This window comes from Sorex fumeus, unplaced genomic scaffold (genome assembly GCF_029834395.1).
Source record: "Sorex fumeus unplaced genomic scaffold, SorFum_2.1 ptg000028l, whole genome shotgun sequence".
Lineage (NCBI taxonomy): Eukaryota > Metazoa > Chordata > Mammalia > Eulipotyphla > Soricidae > Sorex > Sorex fumeus.
In genome coordinates, this window is record NW_026606085.1 from 980,684 (window position 1) to 1,000,973 (window position 20,290).

The 20,290-nt window shown below is 45.4% G+C and overlaps 1 pseudogene and 1 gene segment (V, D, J or C); one reads left to right on the forward strand and one right to left on the reverse strand.

Annotated features, from left to right (window-relative positions):
- Nucleotides 1-414: 414 nt before the first annotated feature.
- LOC130024426 (casein kinase I-like) lies at nucleotides 415-5,026 on the reverse strand (annotated as a pseudogene).
- A 9,189-nt stretch (nucleotides 5,027-14,215) lies between these two features.
- Nucleotides 14,216-19,259, forward strand: LOC130024136 (immunoglobulin heavy variable 1-69-like). The segment is given in 4 exon segments: nucleotides 14,216-14,261; nucleotides 14,338-14,650; nucleotides 15,528-15,574; nucleotides 19,237-19,259. Coding segments are annotated over 4 exon segments (429 nt in total).
- The last annotated feature ends 1,031 nt before the right edge of the window (nucleotides 19,260-20,290 follow it).

Genomic DNA, 20,290 nt, shown 5'->3' on the forward strand with positions numbered 1-20,290 from the left:
TTATAACCATCACATCTGTGGCTGAAGACTGTTCATGCCATTCTTCTGAAATGAGATCTCAAAGAATTATATTTCAAAAAAAATGTTTAACGAAACAAACCAAAAAAATGCCATATGCACAATTTCACCAATTTGTGTATCAACCATTTAGTTAACTTTTCCACTTGAAAAAATGCAATAGAAAACTGGACACCATGTTTCACTATCTCAGTTAATATTCACAATTATAGTGGTTACAACTCAGGATACAGCATCACCAATGCTGCTCAGAGCCAGTTTATACTGAAATTAAGTTCCTTACACCAAGTAAATGGTTGTCCACAACCAATGGCTAGAACTAAAACGTCTAGATTTGGGGAGAAACAAATGCTGCTCCAGACATCCACTCTGCTTCTTCTGTTCCTCAATTCATGCTCAGAAAACTTTCATGTTACTTTTGGTTTTGTCAGTTTGCTTGCCTGTGGGAGTTTGGGTCTGCTCACCCTGCCCACTTGAAGAGACTGCCTGCTGTGCTGCTTTCTGCTTTAAAACGTTGTCCAATCAAAAGTGTAGTCATATTGGTGGTTCAGGGTCCTGAAAAGAATGCGAAATAGCTGCCTCGGATACACACAATCCAGGGCCTCTTCAAAGCGCAGCCCACGACAGTAGTATAAGTACATGACAAATTCCGTGGGAAATCCCTTACATAAAACTTCAACAGGAGCGGACATCTACTTTTAACTAGTCTTCATATTTTTGTTTCTTTGTTGCAGCCTTGAGTCCTTGCCACGGAAAACTGGTTCTATTAAAGTACGTCAAAACATATCCTAAAGATTCCATATCATCTCGGGGACTTAGTTCAATCCCAAAATGTGCATTGATGCTATCACACTGGGAAGTGCCAGTGAGATTTTTATCTTCCCTGGACGGTAGGTGTTGTAGTGTCCTGTTGTCTCTGTACTTTTTGACCAAACTAAAATCAATAAGGAATAACTTATTACAGTGAGGCCCAATACCCATTTGGAAGTTGTCTGGTTTAATGTCTCCGTGCATAAAATTCGTTGTATGCACATTTTCAATTCTACTGATCATCTGGTCAGCTAACATAAGGAGAGTTTTCATTTTTCATTGTGAATCTCCTTGAACACTACCTCCGACACTACCTCCACTACCCAACTGCCGCCATACTCCAGGACGCTTTCCGGACCCACGTGGCAGCTCCGGCCGAGACTCACACACGACTGAAGATCCACAGAAGAAGATAAGCAGAACTTTATGAGACCTTGGACTCCAGGCTCAACGGACCCAAGGACAGAGATTCTCTGCTTGCTCTCACCAATCACAGGTGACAAAGGGATTCTAATCAGGAGACTAACACTACCCTGTCCACTCTGCTTCAACCAATCAACAGAGACCCAGAAATCGGATTGCGCACAGAAGACCCACCCTACCCCTACCGGGACCAGATAAATACCCCACTGGCAGACCTCCACTACCAACACTACCTCCACTACCCAGCCGCCACCACACCCCAGGATGCTTTCTGGACACACCATAAGACACTAAATACCCATCTTCCGGAATTGCCATACCATATTTGATAGGGTTCAAATATGGTAACACCTATGAGGGCGATTAGAGGTCACCCCAAAAGCCTCTCTCCCTCTCAGAAAGACTGGAAAGTTACCGAGAGTATTCTGCCAACATGAAAGAGCATGGCAAGCTATCCGTTGTGTATTCAATATGCCAAAACCAGTAACTACAATGGATCTCATTCACCTGACCCTGAAGTCTTCACCGACATGGCAGCACTGAGAAGGATGAGAAAGGAGAGGCAGATAAAATGTCAAGGCCGAACTAGGCTGCCAAAATGAAGAAAGACAAAAATGATTATCTGTACTTTCAATGCACGTACGCTAGCATCAGAAGCATCCATCGAGGACCTGATGGTATAAGTGCGAATGATCAAGTACGACATCATTGGTCTGACCGAGACAAGAAGGTACAAATCTCACCATGCCGTTTTTGACACTGGAGAAGAATTCTTCCTCAGAACATGTGATAAAAGAGGTGTCGGAGGCGTCGGTGTTCTTGTCAACACAAACTTGGCCATGAGCATTGATTCATTCGAATGCCTAACAACCCAAATCAGACGTTTACATTTGAATACATATGGCTCACTGCCAGCAGTTTCTATCTACGCACCAACATCTCATTATGATGAAAGATAAATCAAGAAGTTCTACAGGGAGCTGGAGAAATTCTATAAAGAAGAAAACACCTTCTACAAGATCATTGTGGGTGATTTTAATGCCAAGATAGGACCAAGAAGATCAGCTGAAGAACTTCACATCGGGACACATGGCCTAGAATGGAAGGAACAGGGTGAGAGACTGTCTGAGTTTATCATGTCGACCAAGACCATCCATGGTAACTCAGAGTTCCAGAAGGCAGAATCTAAACGTTGGACATGGGAGTCTCCCAGTGGACGATTCCACAACGAAATAGACCACATCATATCCAATCGACGGTTTTGCCTGAAAGATGTCACTGTTGTTCCAAAATTCCTAACGGGATCGAACCACCATCTCCTTCGTGCAAAATTCTACTTCACAGAGCGGGGAGAAAGGGCTGCAAAGTTTAAAAATGGAACTCCCAGAATGACCACCAACTGGGAGCTCTTTGGCACTATTACAGCAACATGGGAAGATGCCATTGTTGACAACATTGATGAGGAATACGATCGACTGGTTCAGCACCTCCATGATTGTGTGAGGAACGCCAAGAGACAGATAGCCACAAAAAAAGCCTGTCTTCAAAAACTCTTGAGCTTATATACAAACGTGGCTTGGCATAAGCCTCACGCAACCGAAAGCTAATGTCTGAGCTCGCAAAGCAGTGCAGAGATGCGATCAAGAAAGACCTCAAAGAGAGAAGAGCAGAAGTGCTGGTAGATGCAGCAAAAGCTGGGAAAAGTATTCTCAATGCCCGACTGTCCTTCGCCAACTACAAGACCAAGATGACTGCCTTCCGACGTCCTGATGGATCCATCACATCCTCCAGAATGGCAATGGAGAAGATTATCCATGAATTCTACTCAAATCTCTTCGATAGCCATGTCCACTTGCTGAAATACCAAATTCCACAGGATGGATATGTCTTTCCCAATGTTCTCCCTTCCAAAATCCGACACTCCATTTCGTCAGTAAAGAAACAAAAAGCACCCAGCCCAGACAAGGTCAGACCTGAACACCTGAAGAACCTGCCACCAGTACTCATCAATACACTGCCTGGGCCATTCACACGCTACCTGTCTGAATGCAAGGTTCTGTCCCAATGGAAAACCAGCAGGACCGTACTACTGTTCAAGAAGGGAGACATCCATGACATTGGCAACTATCCCCCAATCTGCCTATTGTCTACCATCTACAAGTTGTTCACTTGAGTCATCCTAAATAGGATTGGCAGAACACTAGATGAAGGACAACCATGTGAGCAAGCCGGGTTCCGCAAAGGATTCAGCACCATCAACCATATCCACACGATAACCAAGCTCATTGAGGTTTCTCAGTAGTTCAAGATGCTTCTCTGTCTAACATTCATTGATTTAAAGATGGCCTTTGATTCTGTTGAGAGGGAAGCGGTCATTGAAGCCCTAGCCAATCAGGGCATTCAAGCCCAATACATCAAGATCCTCCATGAGCTGTATTGTGGATTCACTACCAGGATCTCACCATTCTACGAAGAAGTAATCATTGATGTCAAGAGAGGGGTTTGGCAGAGTGATACTATTTCACCGAAACTCTCCAGTTCCACCCTCGAGAACATCATGCGACGACTGGAATGGGAAGAAATGGGAGAGAAGATTGATGGTCGGCAACTTCACCACCTCCGCTTTGCTGATGACATTTTTTTAATAACACCAAACATCAGCCAAGCGCACAAATGCTGGCCGACTTCGACCGTGAGTGTGGAAAGGTAGGACTGCAGCTGAATCTTACAAATACAATGTTTATGAGAAACAGCCTCGTTCCTGATGCCCCATTCACTCTCAACAGAATGACCATCTTCGAATGCAACAACTATGTGTACCTAGGTCGAGAAGTCAACATGACAAATGACCTGGCACCCAAGATGCGCAGGAGGAAGAGAGCGGCTTGGAACGCCTTCAAGAACGTTGAAGAAATAGCTAAGAGGATGAAGAACCTCCGGCTCCAGGCACATCTTTTTGATTCCACTGTTCTTCCTGCATTTACATATGCCTCAGAGACGTGGGCCCTACACAAACTGGATGAGAATGCTATTCCGGTCTCCCAAAGAAGAATAGAAAGAGCTATGCTTGGAATATCACGTTTCACTCAAATGAGAGAAAGAATACTGAGTTCGAACATCCGTCGACGATCAAGAATCAGGGATGCTGTCTCATTTTCCAAGGTGTCAAAAATCAAATGGTCTGGTCACGTAATGAGATTTAAAGACGACCGCTGGACTAGAGCTGTTACCGACTGGATTCCATGGGATGTCAAAAGACCGCATGGTTGCCCACCTACCAGATGGTCAGACTTCTTCATCAAGATCATGAACGATCTGTTTGAGGCTCTTCATTTTCCCAGAGCAAACAGAGGCCACTGGGCTACACTAGCACGTGACAGGGACAAATGGCGATATTACTGGTGCCCGCTCGAGCAAATCGACGACTAACAAGAACTTAAGTGATTAAGTGATTGAGAATCTTCTTGAACAGAAACTGAAGAGGTCTTCGAAGCTGCGTCCAAGAAGATCCATGACTATCACATTGTATTCTTTTTCCTGACTATACCACCTTACGTGCGGGATGCCGACCCCACCTTGGAGGATCTTACAGCGCTCTCGTCTGGCAGCTGTGGGTCCTGGGTCTTCTGCGAATTCAGCTCAAGGCCACTTCCTCATCGTTGGTGATGTTGATGGCCAGGTAAACGTCCCCGAAGGAGCCGGACACGATCTTCCGTACCAGCTTGTATTTCCTCATGATGATGAATTTGGCTTTGGAGCCGCTGCTGCTTGCCATCATGAGCGACGAAGCTGGAGGCTGGGGCCAGTCCCCGGCACCTCTGAAGGCTGACAGGCTAGTCCACAGAGCACTGCGGTGGCGGTGGAAGAGGTGGACGGAAAACGGGGGTGGGGGCACGCTGAGTTTAGGGCGGCGATCCCGCTGCCCAGGCTGCCGCCGCCTCCTGCCGGAGGGACCCCTTTCTCTCCACAGACAACGACATCCCGTTACTCCGGCTGCAGCCTCTAGTTCCAGTTTTGGAGAGATCGCTCAGTGTTTTTCATATATGCTGAATCAGACCACACTCCCACCTACACTGAAACAGTGCTCCATTTAGAGGAAGTCTCAACACGGGTTGTCTCCAGTCTTCTAATATTGTCTATTGTCAGTGGTGAGAGATGATCTTCATGTCCTTTTTGTTTACATTTCCCTGACAGAAAGTGTTGATAAACACCTTTTTACATGCCAACAGTCTATGGGAATGTCAATTTTTAGAGAAGTATCCGTTTATTTCACCACATCATATTTTAAAATTGAATCCTTTTTATTGAATCGACACTACAAAGCTGTCCCGTTTTCTGTCATACAATTCTCCAACACTTATCCCTCCACCAGGGTACATTTCCCACGACCAATATCCAGAGATTCTCTCTGGCCACCCCCCCCCCGGTGCCCTCCCAGGATGCCCCTATGGTACTCTCTCTCTCTCCCTCTCCCCTGACCCCTCTTTCTCTCCTTTTGGGCATTATGGTTTGCAATACAGATACTGAAAGGTTATCATGTACATCTCTTTACCTACCTTTGATATGTTTTCATGAAAGAAAAGATTCTAATTTTCATGAGGATTGCATAGACTTCTATGATACTGCAGTGAACATTTAGAGTGCCTTTCCATTTTCTTCATCATGCATTAGTTTTCAGTGCACGTATCTTTCACATCTCCGGTTTATGTGTTTCTAATTTCTGTGATGTATTTGCTGCCACTTTAAATGGATTTGTCTTAACTGTTTTTTCAGCTAAGTAAGTTTTTTGGTTATGAAGAGATACATTTTATTTTGTATTTTTAAACCTGTTATCAGTAGAATTTCTTTTTGTTGTCTTATAATATTTTGGGACTGGAGGGATAGCACAGTGGTAGGGCGTTTGCCATGCATGCAGCCAACTTGGCCTACCCGAGTTTGATTCCTCCACCCCTCTCGGAGAGCCCGGCAAGTTACCAAGAGTACCACACCCACATGGCAAAGCCTGGCAGGCTACCCATGACGTTTTTGATATGTTAACAGAGTAACAACAAGTTTCACAACAGAGACATTACTGAGCCTGCCTGAACAAATCGATGAACAACAGGAGGACAGTGCTACAGTGCATAATATTTTGATCCACAAAGGGCTGTGGAGGCCATTGCTCATCCCTTTGGAATGGCGCTCACCCATCTCTTAGGACCGACTGACCCATGTTCAACTACTGTTCACATGGAACCATTCTCCACTTTGGCCTTCAAAGTTCTTGTTTGAATATTTGCTACTACCACCAAGATCTGCACCTGTGACAGCTCCTGGGCTTCAAGGCTCAATGCAGCGGTCTTCCCACTTGTCACAGCATAGCTATCACAGCCACACGATTTTGGATTTCTGGTATTCTACTCATTAAGCCTGAAAGTATTTCTACCAAGAGTCAGATAATTATAAGATTGGTTTCTGTGGCTCTGGAGCCATGGCCGGGCCGGAGAGCCGCTCGTGGGGGGAAACTCATGACCTTGGTAGGGCGTGAAGGGTGAGCTGGGAATGCCCCCCTTCCCATGAGGTTTCAGTTGCCCAATAACGACCGGCTCATACCTGCTTTCCAAAAAGTTCTGAGGCAGCCGCCATCTTGCTGTCCAGAGGGAGAAAGGCTGAAGGGAGCAACACCCTTTCCCTTCCAGGCAGGCATGGTGGCGTGAATTAACACATAGTCCACTCACTTTTCAGCCGCAAGCTGCTGGGCTCTGCATTAAGTACTTGTGCTTCTGGAGCCATGTCTGAGCCGGAGAGCTTCTTGGGGTGTGGGGGGGTGGCAACCCGTGACCTCGGTAGGCATGAAGGACAAGCAGGGAACGCTCCACTTCTCATGAGGTTTCAGTTGCCCCGTCACGACCGACTCATATTCGTCTTTCTAAAAAGCTCTGAGGCAGCCACTATCTTGCTGTCCAGAGGGAGAAAGGTGGAAGGGAGCAACACCCTTTCCCTTCTGTTCAGGCATGGTGGCACGGATTAAGGCATAGTCCATTCACTTTTCTGCCGCAGGTTTCCAGGCTCTGCATTAAGTCCTTGTGCTTCTGGAGCCATGTCTGTGTCAAAAAGATGCTTGTGGGGGGCAACTCGTGACCTTGGTAGGGCGTGAAGCCTGTCTCCTCTTTTAAAGAAGCTCTCTCAAGGCTTCTGCAAACCTGGTTTCAAGGCTGTGAATTCTCAGTGACAATCTAGCCGGAATAGCATTTTTAGTGAGGCATTCATTTCATTGAGGGGCTTTTGTCTCTTCGCTCTTTTTCCTATATCCCACTATTCTCTTCTTGCTGATCAAGTCCCATTCGAAAGATATGCTGAGAATCTAATGGGCTTTTCTTTCTATATAAGTTGCTTTTTAAAATCTTGCTTCAATCATTATTTGTGTAAACACAAAAAATTAAAAGGCCAGCTGTCAGGCCGTTTCCCCACGCCAGGGAGGTCGATGGCGAAGGAAGGAAACGGGGGCCAGGCTGGTTGGTCTTAGCAGCAGTTTATTACATGGAACAGATGTATGTCATGGAGGCCCCAGGATCTCTCAAGCACGTGCTCCTTTGTTCTCTCAGCTTCTGTCCTTAGCCCCATCTTTCCAGGTTCTCTGATGCACGTGTCCCCCAGAGAGCCCTGAAATCTCCCTTATATAGATCATAGTACCTCTAAGGGGCACAATATAGTGATGTCATCAAAAGGAGTTACAAAAGGAACATTGAGGCTTCAAACCATACATTGTTTCTTTACATCCACATTGTTTCTTTACATCTGCATGCCAGGAATACTGGCCTCACCTTTTACAAGCTACAAGCACTTGGATTTACATCCCAAAGATCAGGGCTGACTAGTACCTGAGATCTGCATATCTAAGACCAGCTAGGTTTCTGTGATAAAAGGGAAACTGCCTCAATATACTGAAATCATTTACTGAAGGCAGTTTGAAGGGGAGAAAGTTCAGTCTCATACAAGCTAGTCAGGACACACAGGAAAACTGCTTCTAGGACAGATTCTCATTTAGCAGATCAACCCACCCTAGAACAGATTTCCCTGGATGTGTTTCTACTCACCTTGTCCGACCAACATATAAGCATACATAATTTAAATCATTTTGTATGGACACAGTAAGAAATACTTTGCGCTTATAGAATTGCTCTCCCAGAGCCATCTCAATCTCAGACTGCAGTGCTCAGGCCAGATATCTTTCCTATTCCTAGCAGCAGGGTCCTAGTCTCGTCATTACTTTTGGATCCTGACAGCATTTGCCTATGATCAAACTCTTAACTTATAGTTAAGAATCGTGGCACCTTGGCCTGGCCCATCTAGATGCCAGGGTAGCACATAACTTACCAACTTGCCCTGGTTCCATCCAGTCCCACGTCGGGACACTGCCCTTGGGGTGCTAGGAAGTGAGGGCAACTAAGGCTTAAGTTGAGAAGGCAGATGCCCAGGGGTGAATAATATTCAAAGTCAATTAATTCCTAAGTTACAACGCATATTAATTAATTGTCTTCCTGTATCTATACAAAAGGACATTGCATTAAAGTAAACTGCTCAAGAGACATAAGGAGAGGAGAAAGGCAATATTAACTTACAGTACAGCTTCAGCGTCTAAGAAGGATGAGACCCTAAAAATTGGTTGGGGAAGAGAGCATAGAAGTGGTTAAAGACAGACAAAGTAATGGGAGTGACTAGGGAGCACTGTGATGGGTGCGACCCGATAAACCTAAGCTCCTCGTACTCCAACAAATATTCTTCTTCTAGTTTTGCTTATGTTATTTGGATTATAACATGTCTGGAGTATTTCTATTTGGGCATATGTTGTCTGGGACCATTCTGATCCCTTGGATCTCAGTATCTGCACTCCTCAGCTCTAGAAAATTCTTAGCTAGGACTTGTTTTTTAACTGGTGGTTCTTCATAGAATTTACCTCCCTGTTCGTCAGGGACTTTAATGCTTCTTATTTGTTCCTTTTGACTAAATCCCAGGGTTCTCTGATGTGCTCTTTGTTTCCTTTAAACTTTTCCCCCATTTTTCTGTTGTTTTCTAGGTTTCCTGAATCTCACCTTCGAGCTACTTGATCTTTTCCTAGGTGATTGTTATCCTGCTATTAAGAGCCCTGTGTACATTTCGTATATCACAAATCACATTACTCAATTCTGAAACTTCTGAATGTAGGATTCTCATTTCCACTTATACTGCCTGTTTGGTTCCAGGTTTTCCATCTGCAGTGGGAGAACATGAGGCATCACCGAGGGACACGAAGGGGCAGGGGCCTGTCTACAGGGTAAAGGACCTGGGGGCCTGGGTTTGGTCATCAGAGACCTGAGACGTGGGGACTTTCCTCTCCAGCTGCCATTTCCCCCTCAGCAATTCCTGTTTCCTGAGAGCTCCTCAGCACTTTTCCTGTGCTGGAGGAAGAGGCCTGGCTCTCAGGGCCCCAGGGACAGGCTCACGCCTGTCCTGAGCCACAGTCAGTACCTCCTCCCAGGGAGGCCACATACCAGCTTCCCCCATAACCCCCCTTTCTCTACAGAGGTTCCCCCATGCAAATATGCACACGGAACTCAGGGTTAAAACCACCTTCACACTCACCCCAACTCGGGCTCCCTCTCCCCCTGACACGTTGTCTAAGATCATGGACCTCGTGGTCAGGAACGTGCATCAGCGCTGGTTTCTCCTCTTTCTGATGGCAGCTCCCCGATGTGAGTACCCCCTGGACAGATGCTTCAAGGTGAGCATGGGGCCTCTAAGCCCGTGACTCAGTGTGGGTCTCTGTCCCCAGGTGTCTTGTCACAGATACAGCTGCAGGAGTCCATCTCTTCCACCCACGCACTATCTTCAATAGTAAGTGTTGATAAACACGTTTTCATATGCCTACAGCCCTTAAGAATGTTGATTTAGGAAAGAATCTGTTTATTTCCCACACAATTTTATGATGGGTGATTGGTTCTGATATTGGGCTTGGTGAGTGCTATGAATATCTTAGATATTAGGTTGGATCTGAGGGTTGGTGGGTACACGTTTTCTCTGATTCAGTAAGGAATTTTAATTTTAATGTCATTTACATTGCCAGTAAAATCTTTTAATTGATATAGTGAAATTGATTGATTTTAGTTTGCCATCTCTTTGCCAATGGAGGGAAAATATAGATGAGTACTCCAAGATAGTGTCACAGAGAGACAGGTCAAGGTTTTTCTCTGTGTATGTTAAAGATTATGCTATCAAAGCTGCATAAGGATTGAATTCTATCTTCTATTGTTGTTTTTGTATGTGGTGCTGTTTTACCAAGACCATTTGTGGAAGAGATTTTCCTTGCTTCACTCCATAGGATGGAATCCTTTCCCAACTATTCACGTTGGGATCTAAGAATTTATTCTGGGCTCTCAACTCTGTACAGTTGGACTGAGTTTATATTCCTGAAACTCACTGTATAAATTCTATAGCTTCATTATATTATTGAAAGCCTGTTCTCCAAGGGATGTCACAGGTCTCAGTGAGGCTTGTCAGCACCAGAACCCAAAGTTATTCCTGCCAACCTCTGGCCTTCCCAGTCCCAGAGAGAAAACACCATAGGCTTTGTGATTGCCAGAAGTTACTAGAGTCACAGCACTAGATGAATAGATTGATCCATGTCCAGACCACCGGGCACTTACACGCTAACCTCCCACAGAGCACTAGGAACAATGAAAACATAATTCGTTTGTTTAATGAATATGGACTGAATCCAGGTAAGAACATCAGAACATCCAATGCCCTGTGGGTGTGCGGACAGCAACAATCCTCTCAGTGCTCTCTGACCTGAGGAAAACACTGACAGGAAGACTCAGTAATCTCAGGGACAGAAGGAAGAAAACAATGATCACTGTCCCTGAAACAGAACTGAAGGTGAGAAAGAACTGACTCCACGGCTGAAGGCGGAAACACAGGCAGAATTGAGCGCTGCGTTGTGTGTTGTGTGTGCATCTTGGTTACTGTACTTGGTGATGCCATGAACATGACTATGATCATCTCCAACAGTTAATGCTTTTGGTTTTCCAGAAGACACATAAAGCACCCGAGGATCATTTTTGTCTGAAAGGGAAGTGGTGAGCCCTGGTGACTCTCTGAGAAGGCAGTGGGGAGTGAGTCCAGAGCTGATTTTGTTTTGCCTTGTGCTTGTGGAAGGAGGAACCACATACTAGCACTTCACTATGTGCACAGAGGCTGAGTGAGGTGCTGTGCTGTGAAGACACATGAGGTGTGTCCTGACTCTGGACCTGCAGTGATTCACCCACATTGATCATAATTCCACCTGAGGATTCACCCACTCTCTCAGCTGCTTGTGCACCCAACATTGAAGCTGACTTTGTCTTTGTGATTGTGGTCAGCCCATTACAAGCATTTTCTGTTGCCAACAAACACATGGTCTCTGTGTTCTTGTTTCAATTTTTCTCACGTAACCTAATAATTTTGGAATCATTGTGGAGCCAAAGTTTTCACTCATTTCATGCTTTTTGTGTTCTCAGTCTCTCTTTATTTATTTATTTATTTTTATTAGTGAAATACCATGAGGTACAGTTGTAGATTACAATTTTCCGTGCTTGGGTTTCAGTTATACAATGATCGAGTACCCATCCTTCCACCAGTGCCCATTCTCCACCACCACTCATCGCAGTATCCCTTCCACCCCCTAACCCCCATCCCACTCTGCCTAAGTATCTCTTTTTTAAATGGTCCAATCAATGTAAATGAAATGTTGACCAGAATCAAAAAAACAATACAAACCTTGGGGAAAATATCTTCCCATGCCTCATCTGATATAAGATTACTAAAACATATATAAAGCACTTATAGAGCTTATCAAGAAAAAATCAACCCCATCTAAAATGGGGGTTTTGAACACATAACATACTTAAGTAGACTTTGAGGCAGATAATTGAATGAACAAATTCTCCAAAGCTCTTATCAGAGAAATGCAAATGAAAGAATAATGAGATATAACCTCATACCAGGGAGAAGGGCATACAACACAAAGAACCAAAACATTCTGTGTTGGCCTAGATGTGGAGGAAATGCAATAATTATTCTGGTTGGAATTTATCACCATGATAGACTTCTTTGCAAAAATCTTAGATACTTCCCAATATATGTAGAATTGACCTTCCATATGACCCAGAAATTCCATTGTTTGTATCGGCCCCAAAGGATCCAAAACACTAATTTGGAAATATATTTGCACGCATATGTTTACTGCATCACAATACTGCATTCATAATAGCCAACTATGAAAAAACCAGATTGTCTGAGAAGAGACAACTGGATGAAATGCAGTACATCTACATAATGGGATACTATGTGGCCACCAGGGAAAATGAAATCATGAAATTTGCTTATAAATGGATGGACATGGAGATTTTGGGCTGAGTGAAATGTGTCAGAAATAAAGGGATTGATACTGAATAATTGCACTCTTCCACGGGATTTATACTTTTATAAAGATCAATATTCAGTGCCAGGAAACACAGGGGCCTTAATGACTAGTTAAGGTTTGGAAACTTGCTTCATGTGTGGGGGGTGAAGGAAGGAGGAGGAGCATTATGAAATGAATAGGTAGATATGATCAGTCTGGACAAGAACTGAGTATTGAAAGTAGGAAAAGGGCTATACATAGTAACCTTTCAGTGTGTCGATTGCAATCCATAGACCAGAGAGAGTGAGTGAGAAAGAAAGAGAGAAGTAGAAAGAAACAGAGAGATATCTCATGCAGGATCCTAGAGATCAATAAAGGAGAATGATGGCTCACATGATGATGACCAGATTCTGTGTTTCTGTTCTGCCGTCCCTGTCACAACCTTGTGTAGCTGGATGGCGTATTGGAGTATTTCAGGGTCAGGGCAATGAGGACCATACACTAGCATGCGACAGGGACGAATGGGTATGGTGCACAGTCGAACAAATAGATGAACAACGTGATGACAGTGATACAGTTATACATATATATATATATAAATTATTGGCAAATCATATATTTTTTTTTCGAGGATACATTGACCTCAGCGATACCTGAGTGCAAGCCAGGAGTCAGTCCTCGGAACACCTGATGTGGCTCAATACCAAAAGTGCCATAAAAGAATATGATTCAAGAACAAGGCTTCTGAAGTGAACAGCCAGGATTCAGTTCTGTGTTAGAGACATGACAAGTTGACACACCTGTGAGCCCAGAGTCTCTCCTTGCATGGGGCGACAGGGATGTAGGGGGCGCCAAGTTCCTAGACTGAACCCCGAGTTGCAGGCTTGAAGGGGTGTAGAAATGGAAGAAATGGGTGCAGATATGCAGAAATCTCTTAGAAACGAGATTTCCTTCTTCAATAAAACTAAATTTTTTCAGGAAAATTAAAATTAAAATCAGTATAGGACACAGAAGGTGAAATTGTGCATATTTATCTTGAGGACAGAACACTTAACCTATTGATAAGGCAGTAAAACCTGTATGCAGGTGATGTCTCTGGACTTATTAATACCTCCAATGGAAACCACAGGAGCATTAAGATGGCTTTGTAGTCTCAATGTAGTATCCCTTGGGCAGTTACAGGATCCCAGAAATAACCTCAAAGCTCAGGTGTGTCCAGATGTGTTCAGACCACACAGATGTGGGAGCCCTGAGGGAAGGTCCTGAAAGGGCTTGGCCGCTCCGGAGGGGGAGCTCTGTTTGCAGAGTCCAGGGACAGGGCAGGGTCTCGTCTCCTCAAAAAGGACCAGAACGTGTACCTCTTCCATTCCCTTGAGGATTGACTGGTTAGCTTCCACAAGCCCCTTCTCAGGTTGGACCAGGCCTTCAGTTATAAATTCTAACTCCTCATGAATATGCAAATGACACGAGGGACACTGAGTTAATACAGATGTGTTTGTGTCCTGACACCATCACACAGCAGGCACATCCACACCTTCACAAGCCCCTGAGTGTACTGTCCCCAGCATGGACTGGACCTGGAGAATTCTTTTCCTGGTGGCAGTGGCTGCAGGTAAGCGTCCCATGCCTTGGCCTGAGGAACGGGGCCAATCAAGTGGAGTCCAACCACTCCTGTCTGCTGTCCACAGGTGTGAACTCCCAAGTACAGCTGGTGCAGTTGGGGCCTGAGGTGGGAAAACCTGGGACATCAGTGAAGATCTTCTACAAGGCGTCCGGATACACTTTCACTGCCAACTTGATGAGCTGGGTGCGACAGGCCCTGGGACAAGGGCTCGAGTGGATGGGAGACCTATACCCTTACAATGATGTTACAAGCTATGCACAAAAGTTCCAAGGCAGACTCACAATCACTGTAGACAAGTCCACGACCACAGCCTTCATGGAACTGAGCAGGCTGAGCACCGAGGACTTGGCCGTGTATTACTGTGCGAGACACACAGTGTGACAACCACATCCTGAGTGTGTGTCAGAAATCTGAGAGGGAGGCAGCTATGTGGGTGATGAGATGACAGGGAGGCTGATACTCCTGACTTCCTTCCTCCTTAGAGAGTCAGGGTCTGAGACACAGAATGGGGCTCACAGGGCCAGGCTTCATCTGAGGGAAAGGCTCAGGATGTCTCTCTGTCCTTCAGCAACAGCCAAGAGGAGCATGGCTTCTCTCTAGAACACATAGTGTTATTCACATTTTCTTCCAGGATTGTCTAGTAAAGTGAACCAGATGGTACTGGGAGAACCACTTGGCAGTTGGACTGGGGTCATTGCAGGTTCCTGAGCCAGGGCTAAGAGTATGGGGCCTGCTTGAGGCAATCGACATACAACAGGATGATCGCGATCGTGTGATTCCTATGTTGAATGGCTGCACAAAATTAATGTCTAAACTCCATACCATATATTTTCATTGTTCCTGGTTTTTGGCATATTGGGTAAGCCATGAGGAGTTTGCCAGACTCTGCCATGTGGGCAGGTAATATTCGGTAACCTGCCAGGCTGTCCAAAGTAAGAATGAGATAATAAGATGTTTGGGTTTATAGTCTCTGGGTCTTGGCCGTTGATGGGATTACATGGCGCTGGGGGCAAGATGGTGGGTGTGACCCCTGCCTACTGGAAGATGGAGGATCTGGGTGGAGGATGCTCAGCTCCGATCTGAGCAGGCTTGGAGATCTCAGCCCCGGGTCCCGCATGCCTTTGTTCTTCTGCCGGTACCTTCATGCTTGTGGAGAGTGGTCTCAGCATGTTGGTGGCTGGTTCTGGAGGTTTTCGGTTGCCGGAGCTCTGTTCGGGGCGGAGAGGGAAACTCAACCCGCCCCCCCCCTCCAAGAGGACCCAGTGAGTATAGCCAGGATTGGGGGCAGGAGACTCTGCACTGTTCTCTTCTAGGAGCTGGGTTTTATAGTCTCTGGGTCTTGGCCGTAGATGGGATTACAAGGCACTGGGGGTCAGATAGAGGGTGTGACCCCTGCCTACTTGAAGATGGAGGATCTGGGTGGAGGATGCTCAGCCCCAATCAGAGCAGGCTTGGAGATCTCAGCCCCGGGACCCGCGTTCCTTTGTTCCTTTGCCGGAATAAATAATCAAAATGAATCACTTTCTCTCAACTGATATCCAGGACATATATCAATGGACCTATATCTATGCACAATTGCATAGTCTAGATGAGTGGAAAACAGCAACATATACATATACAATCATATATGAATATATGTGTATATGCGGCTCCTTCTCTCCCGCTGCCCGTGTTTGGTAGTCTCACCCTGCTTCCCCCACCCCGGGGAGATCGATGGCGATGGGCAGGTGAAGGAAGGAAATGAGGGCCAGGCTGGTTGGTCTTAGTGGAAGTTTATTCCAATCCTCTCTCCATTCACTTCTGCCTCTGTCCTCTGCCTTCCCTCCTGCTTTTTCCTCCCCCATGCTACTTCATTCTCCTTCTAAATCCCCCCTTCATCCTCCTTCTCTGGAGTCTGGATTCTGATCCTGATCTCTTTCTGCTCTTGCTCTGGAGTCTGGATTCTGATCCCTCAGCCCACTCTTACAGTACAGTTAAATCCCAAAGCATGAGCGGTTGGGGTAACAATTACACATAGGTGTGGTCACAATCAATAGGGGTATAATTCTTTCCCTCGGAGAAAGCCGCTTCTAGGACAGATACTCTCTCAGCAGGACAACCCACCCTAGAGCGGAATCCCGTGGGTTTTCCTCTTCTTGTCCAACAAACATATAAGCATATAATATAAATTATTTTGTATAGATACAGTAACAAATACCTTAAACTTATAGAATTGCCCTCCTAGGGCCATCTTGATCTCAGACTACAGTGGTCAGGCTAGATAGTCTTTCCTACCCCTAACAGGGTCCTACTTTCATCATTACTTTTGGATCATGACAGCATTTGTCTATGATCAAGCTCTTAACTTATAGTTGAGAATCGTGGCACTACTCAATGCCTCTCTTGCAAAACACAGTACCCAAAAGAAGAGAGAGAGAACAAGGGAGAATACCCTGCCACAGAGGCAGGGTGGGACGGTGGGGATGGGGGGTGGGGAGGATGATGGGACCCGTGGTGGTGGATGATGGGCACTGGTGGAGGGATGGGTACTTGATCATTTTATAACTGAATAACTGAAACCTAAGAACAAAATTTGTAAGTCTATAATTCTACCTCATGGTGTTTCACTAGTAAAAAAAGAAAAAAAAAAGAATCGTAGCACTTTGGCCTGGCCCATTTTGATGCCAGGGTAGCTCGTCGCTTGCCCTGTGTCCATTCAGTCCCTTGTCGGGACCCTGATTTTGGGGGGTTAGGAACTAAGAGCAACTGAGGCTTAAGTCGAGAAAGCAAATGCCCGGGAGTGAATAATATTCAAAGCCAATTAAATCCTAAGTTACAAAGCATAATGTTAACGGTCGTCCTGTATCTATACAAAAAAAGGGCATTGCTTTAAAGTAGACTGTTCATAAGACATAAGGAGAGGAGAAAGGCGCACCAAGTCCCTAGAGCAAGCCCCGAGTTGCAGGCTTGAAGGGGTGTAGAAATGGGTGCAGATACGCAGAAATCTCATAGAAACGGGATTTCCTTCTTCAATAAAACTAAATTTTGTGTTCTCAGGAAATAGAAATTAAAATCAGTATAGGACACAGAAGGTGAAATTGTGCACATTTATCTTGAGGACAGAACTCTTAACCTATTGATAAGGCAGTAAAACCTGTATGCAGGTGATGTCTCTGGACCTCCAATGGAAACCACAGGAGCATTAAGATGGCTTTGTAGTCTCAATGTAGTATCCCTTGGGCAGTTACAGGATCCCAGAAATAACCTCAAAGCTCAGGTGTGTCCAGATGTGTTCAGACCACACAGATGTGGGGGGCCCTGAGGGGAAGGTCCTGAAAGGGCTTGGCCCCTCCAGAGGGGGAGTTCTGTTTGCAGAGTCCAGGGACAGGGCAAGGTCTCGTCTCCTCAAAAAGCACCAGAACGTGTACCTCTTCCCTCCCCTTGAGGATGGACCAGTTAGCTTCCACAAGCCCCTTCTCAGGTTGGACCAGGCCTTCAGCTATAAATTCTAACTCCTCATGAATATGCAAATGACACGAGGGACACTGAGTTAATACAGATGTGTTTGTGTCCTGTCACCATCACAGAGCAGCCACATCCACACCTACACCAACTGCCAGGGGCACAGAATGGTTGTCCCAGCTGCACAAAGACAGGGCACTGGGGCAGGAATTACTCCCTTGTGAGTAGAAGTGTGGTGGGGTCTCCTAGCCCTGATCCAGGTGTAACCATCCACTTGTGTCCTGGGAGAGACAGGAAACTCAGTTCCCCTCACTCAGTGACTGAAGGAGACTTTCTGTTTCCTGTTCTGGGGAGGTCCAACGTACACAGGCTCCTGTGTTTAACATATCCTCAGGGGACCCTCAGGTCACATTCTAAATGACAAGAAGAAAGGAAATGTTTTGGCTGACACTGAGGGCGTGTTTTCTGCACTTTCTATTTTCTCAGGAAAATTCTCTCCTCTCAAATGTGTTGAGTTCAAAAATCCCAGATAGTTCGATCCATGCCCTGTCTTCCCTGATGAGGTTTCAGCATGAAGTGAGGAGCATCTCCGCGGGCCTGGGGAATCATCTCCCTTGCAGAGATCATTGATCAAATGCTTGGACCCAATCTCTCCCTGCATGTAGTTATCTCGTAACTACGGGGTCTGTGGGAACAAGGAGATGGTCCGTCTGTCTTGGGCAGTAGATGCTCAAAGTTTTATGAGTGCAGCATGGCTGAGACATAGCAGTCCACATGACCCTTAGTCATATGACAGAGTTTATTGGGAGAGCAATGGTCCATATAGGCTGAGGGAGGATGCCTGTGTGCAGTAAGGAGCAGGAGGCAGAGAGAAGCAGGGGATCGTTATGACTGGAAGAAGTTGCTGGAGCACTGGCCTTGATGCCCTGAGGCAGAGGCAAGATTGAAGTATTGCTGACACCAAAAATGTCTTTTTCCCAAGTCTCGAGCCATTGGGCACCAGCAAATCAAGGCCAATTAATAAACATTATTCTTAGAAATGTCACAAGTTGGGGCCTGGGGAACTCTCTACAGGCCCAATGTCTTCTAGTGTTCTAGAAGGGGCTTTGTAGGGAGAACTGCAAGACCTCCAGGCATCCAGTGGAACACAGTCCCCTTAATAATGATCCGAAAGGGGTGGTCCCCTGAGAATTCTGTGACTAAAAGGATTCTATATCAGGAAAGATTAGAAAACTCTCAGGGCTGTGCTCCAGACAAGAACAGTGTATGAAATTTCTATCACTGTGTCATGCTTTAAATGTGATTGCTGGTTGTGTGATCAGCCTAAGGCCACAGCTGTGTGAATATCCCAGTCCTGCTCTTAAGCTATGGAACTTGTCTAAGTGTTTGTTGGATATTAACCGAAAATACTTTAGGCTTCCTCTGTGAATTGCCACTTTTCTCCTCCTTGAGAATATTGCTAGCATCCCTAATTTAGTTAAAGTTTATCTTTAACCTTTCCTTTGTATTTTCATTGCCTCAGTTCGTCAAGTCGATTACTTATAAAGCAAAAATTTCTGGTAATTCTGAACTTTTTATTTGGACTGCTTTGCATTTGAAGTGCTGTGCATTTGTACCTGCTTTTCTATTTCCCCTTATAGCCTTTTTATATGTTTACTATAGAGTAATGTTCTTTGGGAAACACAGAAAGACCATAACTACTATGCTTCTACTGTTTGGAAGTTGATAGAATCAGAAATATATCTATTTCTAGGTGTAATTACATGGTCATAATTATTTAACTCACGCTTTAGTTACTGTATTTCCTAACACCTCAAAAGGGCCTGGGATGGACCCAGGTGAGTGGCAAAGCTACCCTGGCATCAAAACGGGACATTCTAGAAAGTATAAATGCATGGTCTTGATGCAGGCTGTTACAACTTAAGTGACAGGAGCCTCATGGGAAAGGACAAGCTGAACTGGCCTGAGGACTTAGTCTGGAATTTATGGTAAAAGCCTTGCTTGCTCTCAGAGCCCAGAGAACTAAGTGTTGAGATCTTTGTCCCTTACTTTGCTTATCAAAACAACTGCAAGTATTGGTAACTTATACAACTAGAGGGAAAGATGAAAGCAATATAGATGTTTCTGGGAGACAGAGTGTATTCTTGAATAAGGCTGTGCCCCGCCCCCCCACCCAGTGTAGGAAGTCCTGAGGAGGTGGGGAGGTAGCTATGGGCTAGGCTACCAAACCCACAGGCATCTCAGCAGTGCCCCTCACCTAAGTATACCTTATACTCCAAACTAGGGTCAGAGAGATGGTACAGTGGGCAGGGCCTTGCTTTGATCAATCTGGAGATGATTTCTGTCACTCCACCCCCTCCCACCCACCCCTCCAACACAACCCTGAGCTCCACAAGAGTAATTCTTAAGAACAGAGTTGGAAATAAGCCCTGAGAACCACCAAATGTGGGCGATATTTTAAAAAAATCAATTTAAAATCTTTCCAGGCTATTTTGTTCATCAAGGCTGTTGAGGCTAGCTTGCAACAAGGACATGCCATAGGACAGTCTCACTTTCTGAGACTGTCCCTGAAGGAC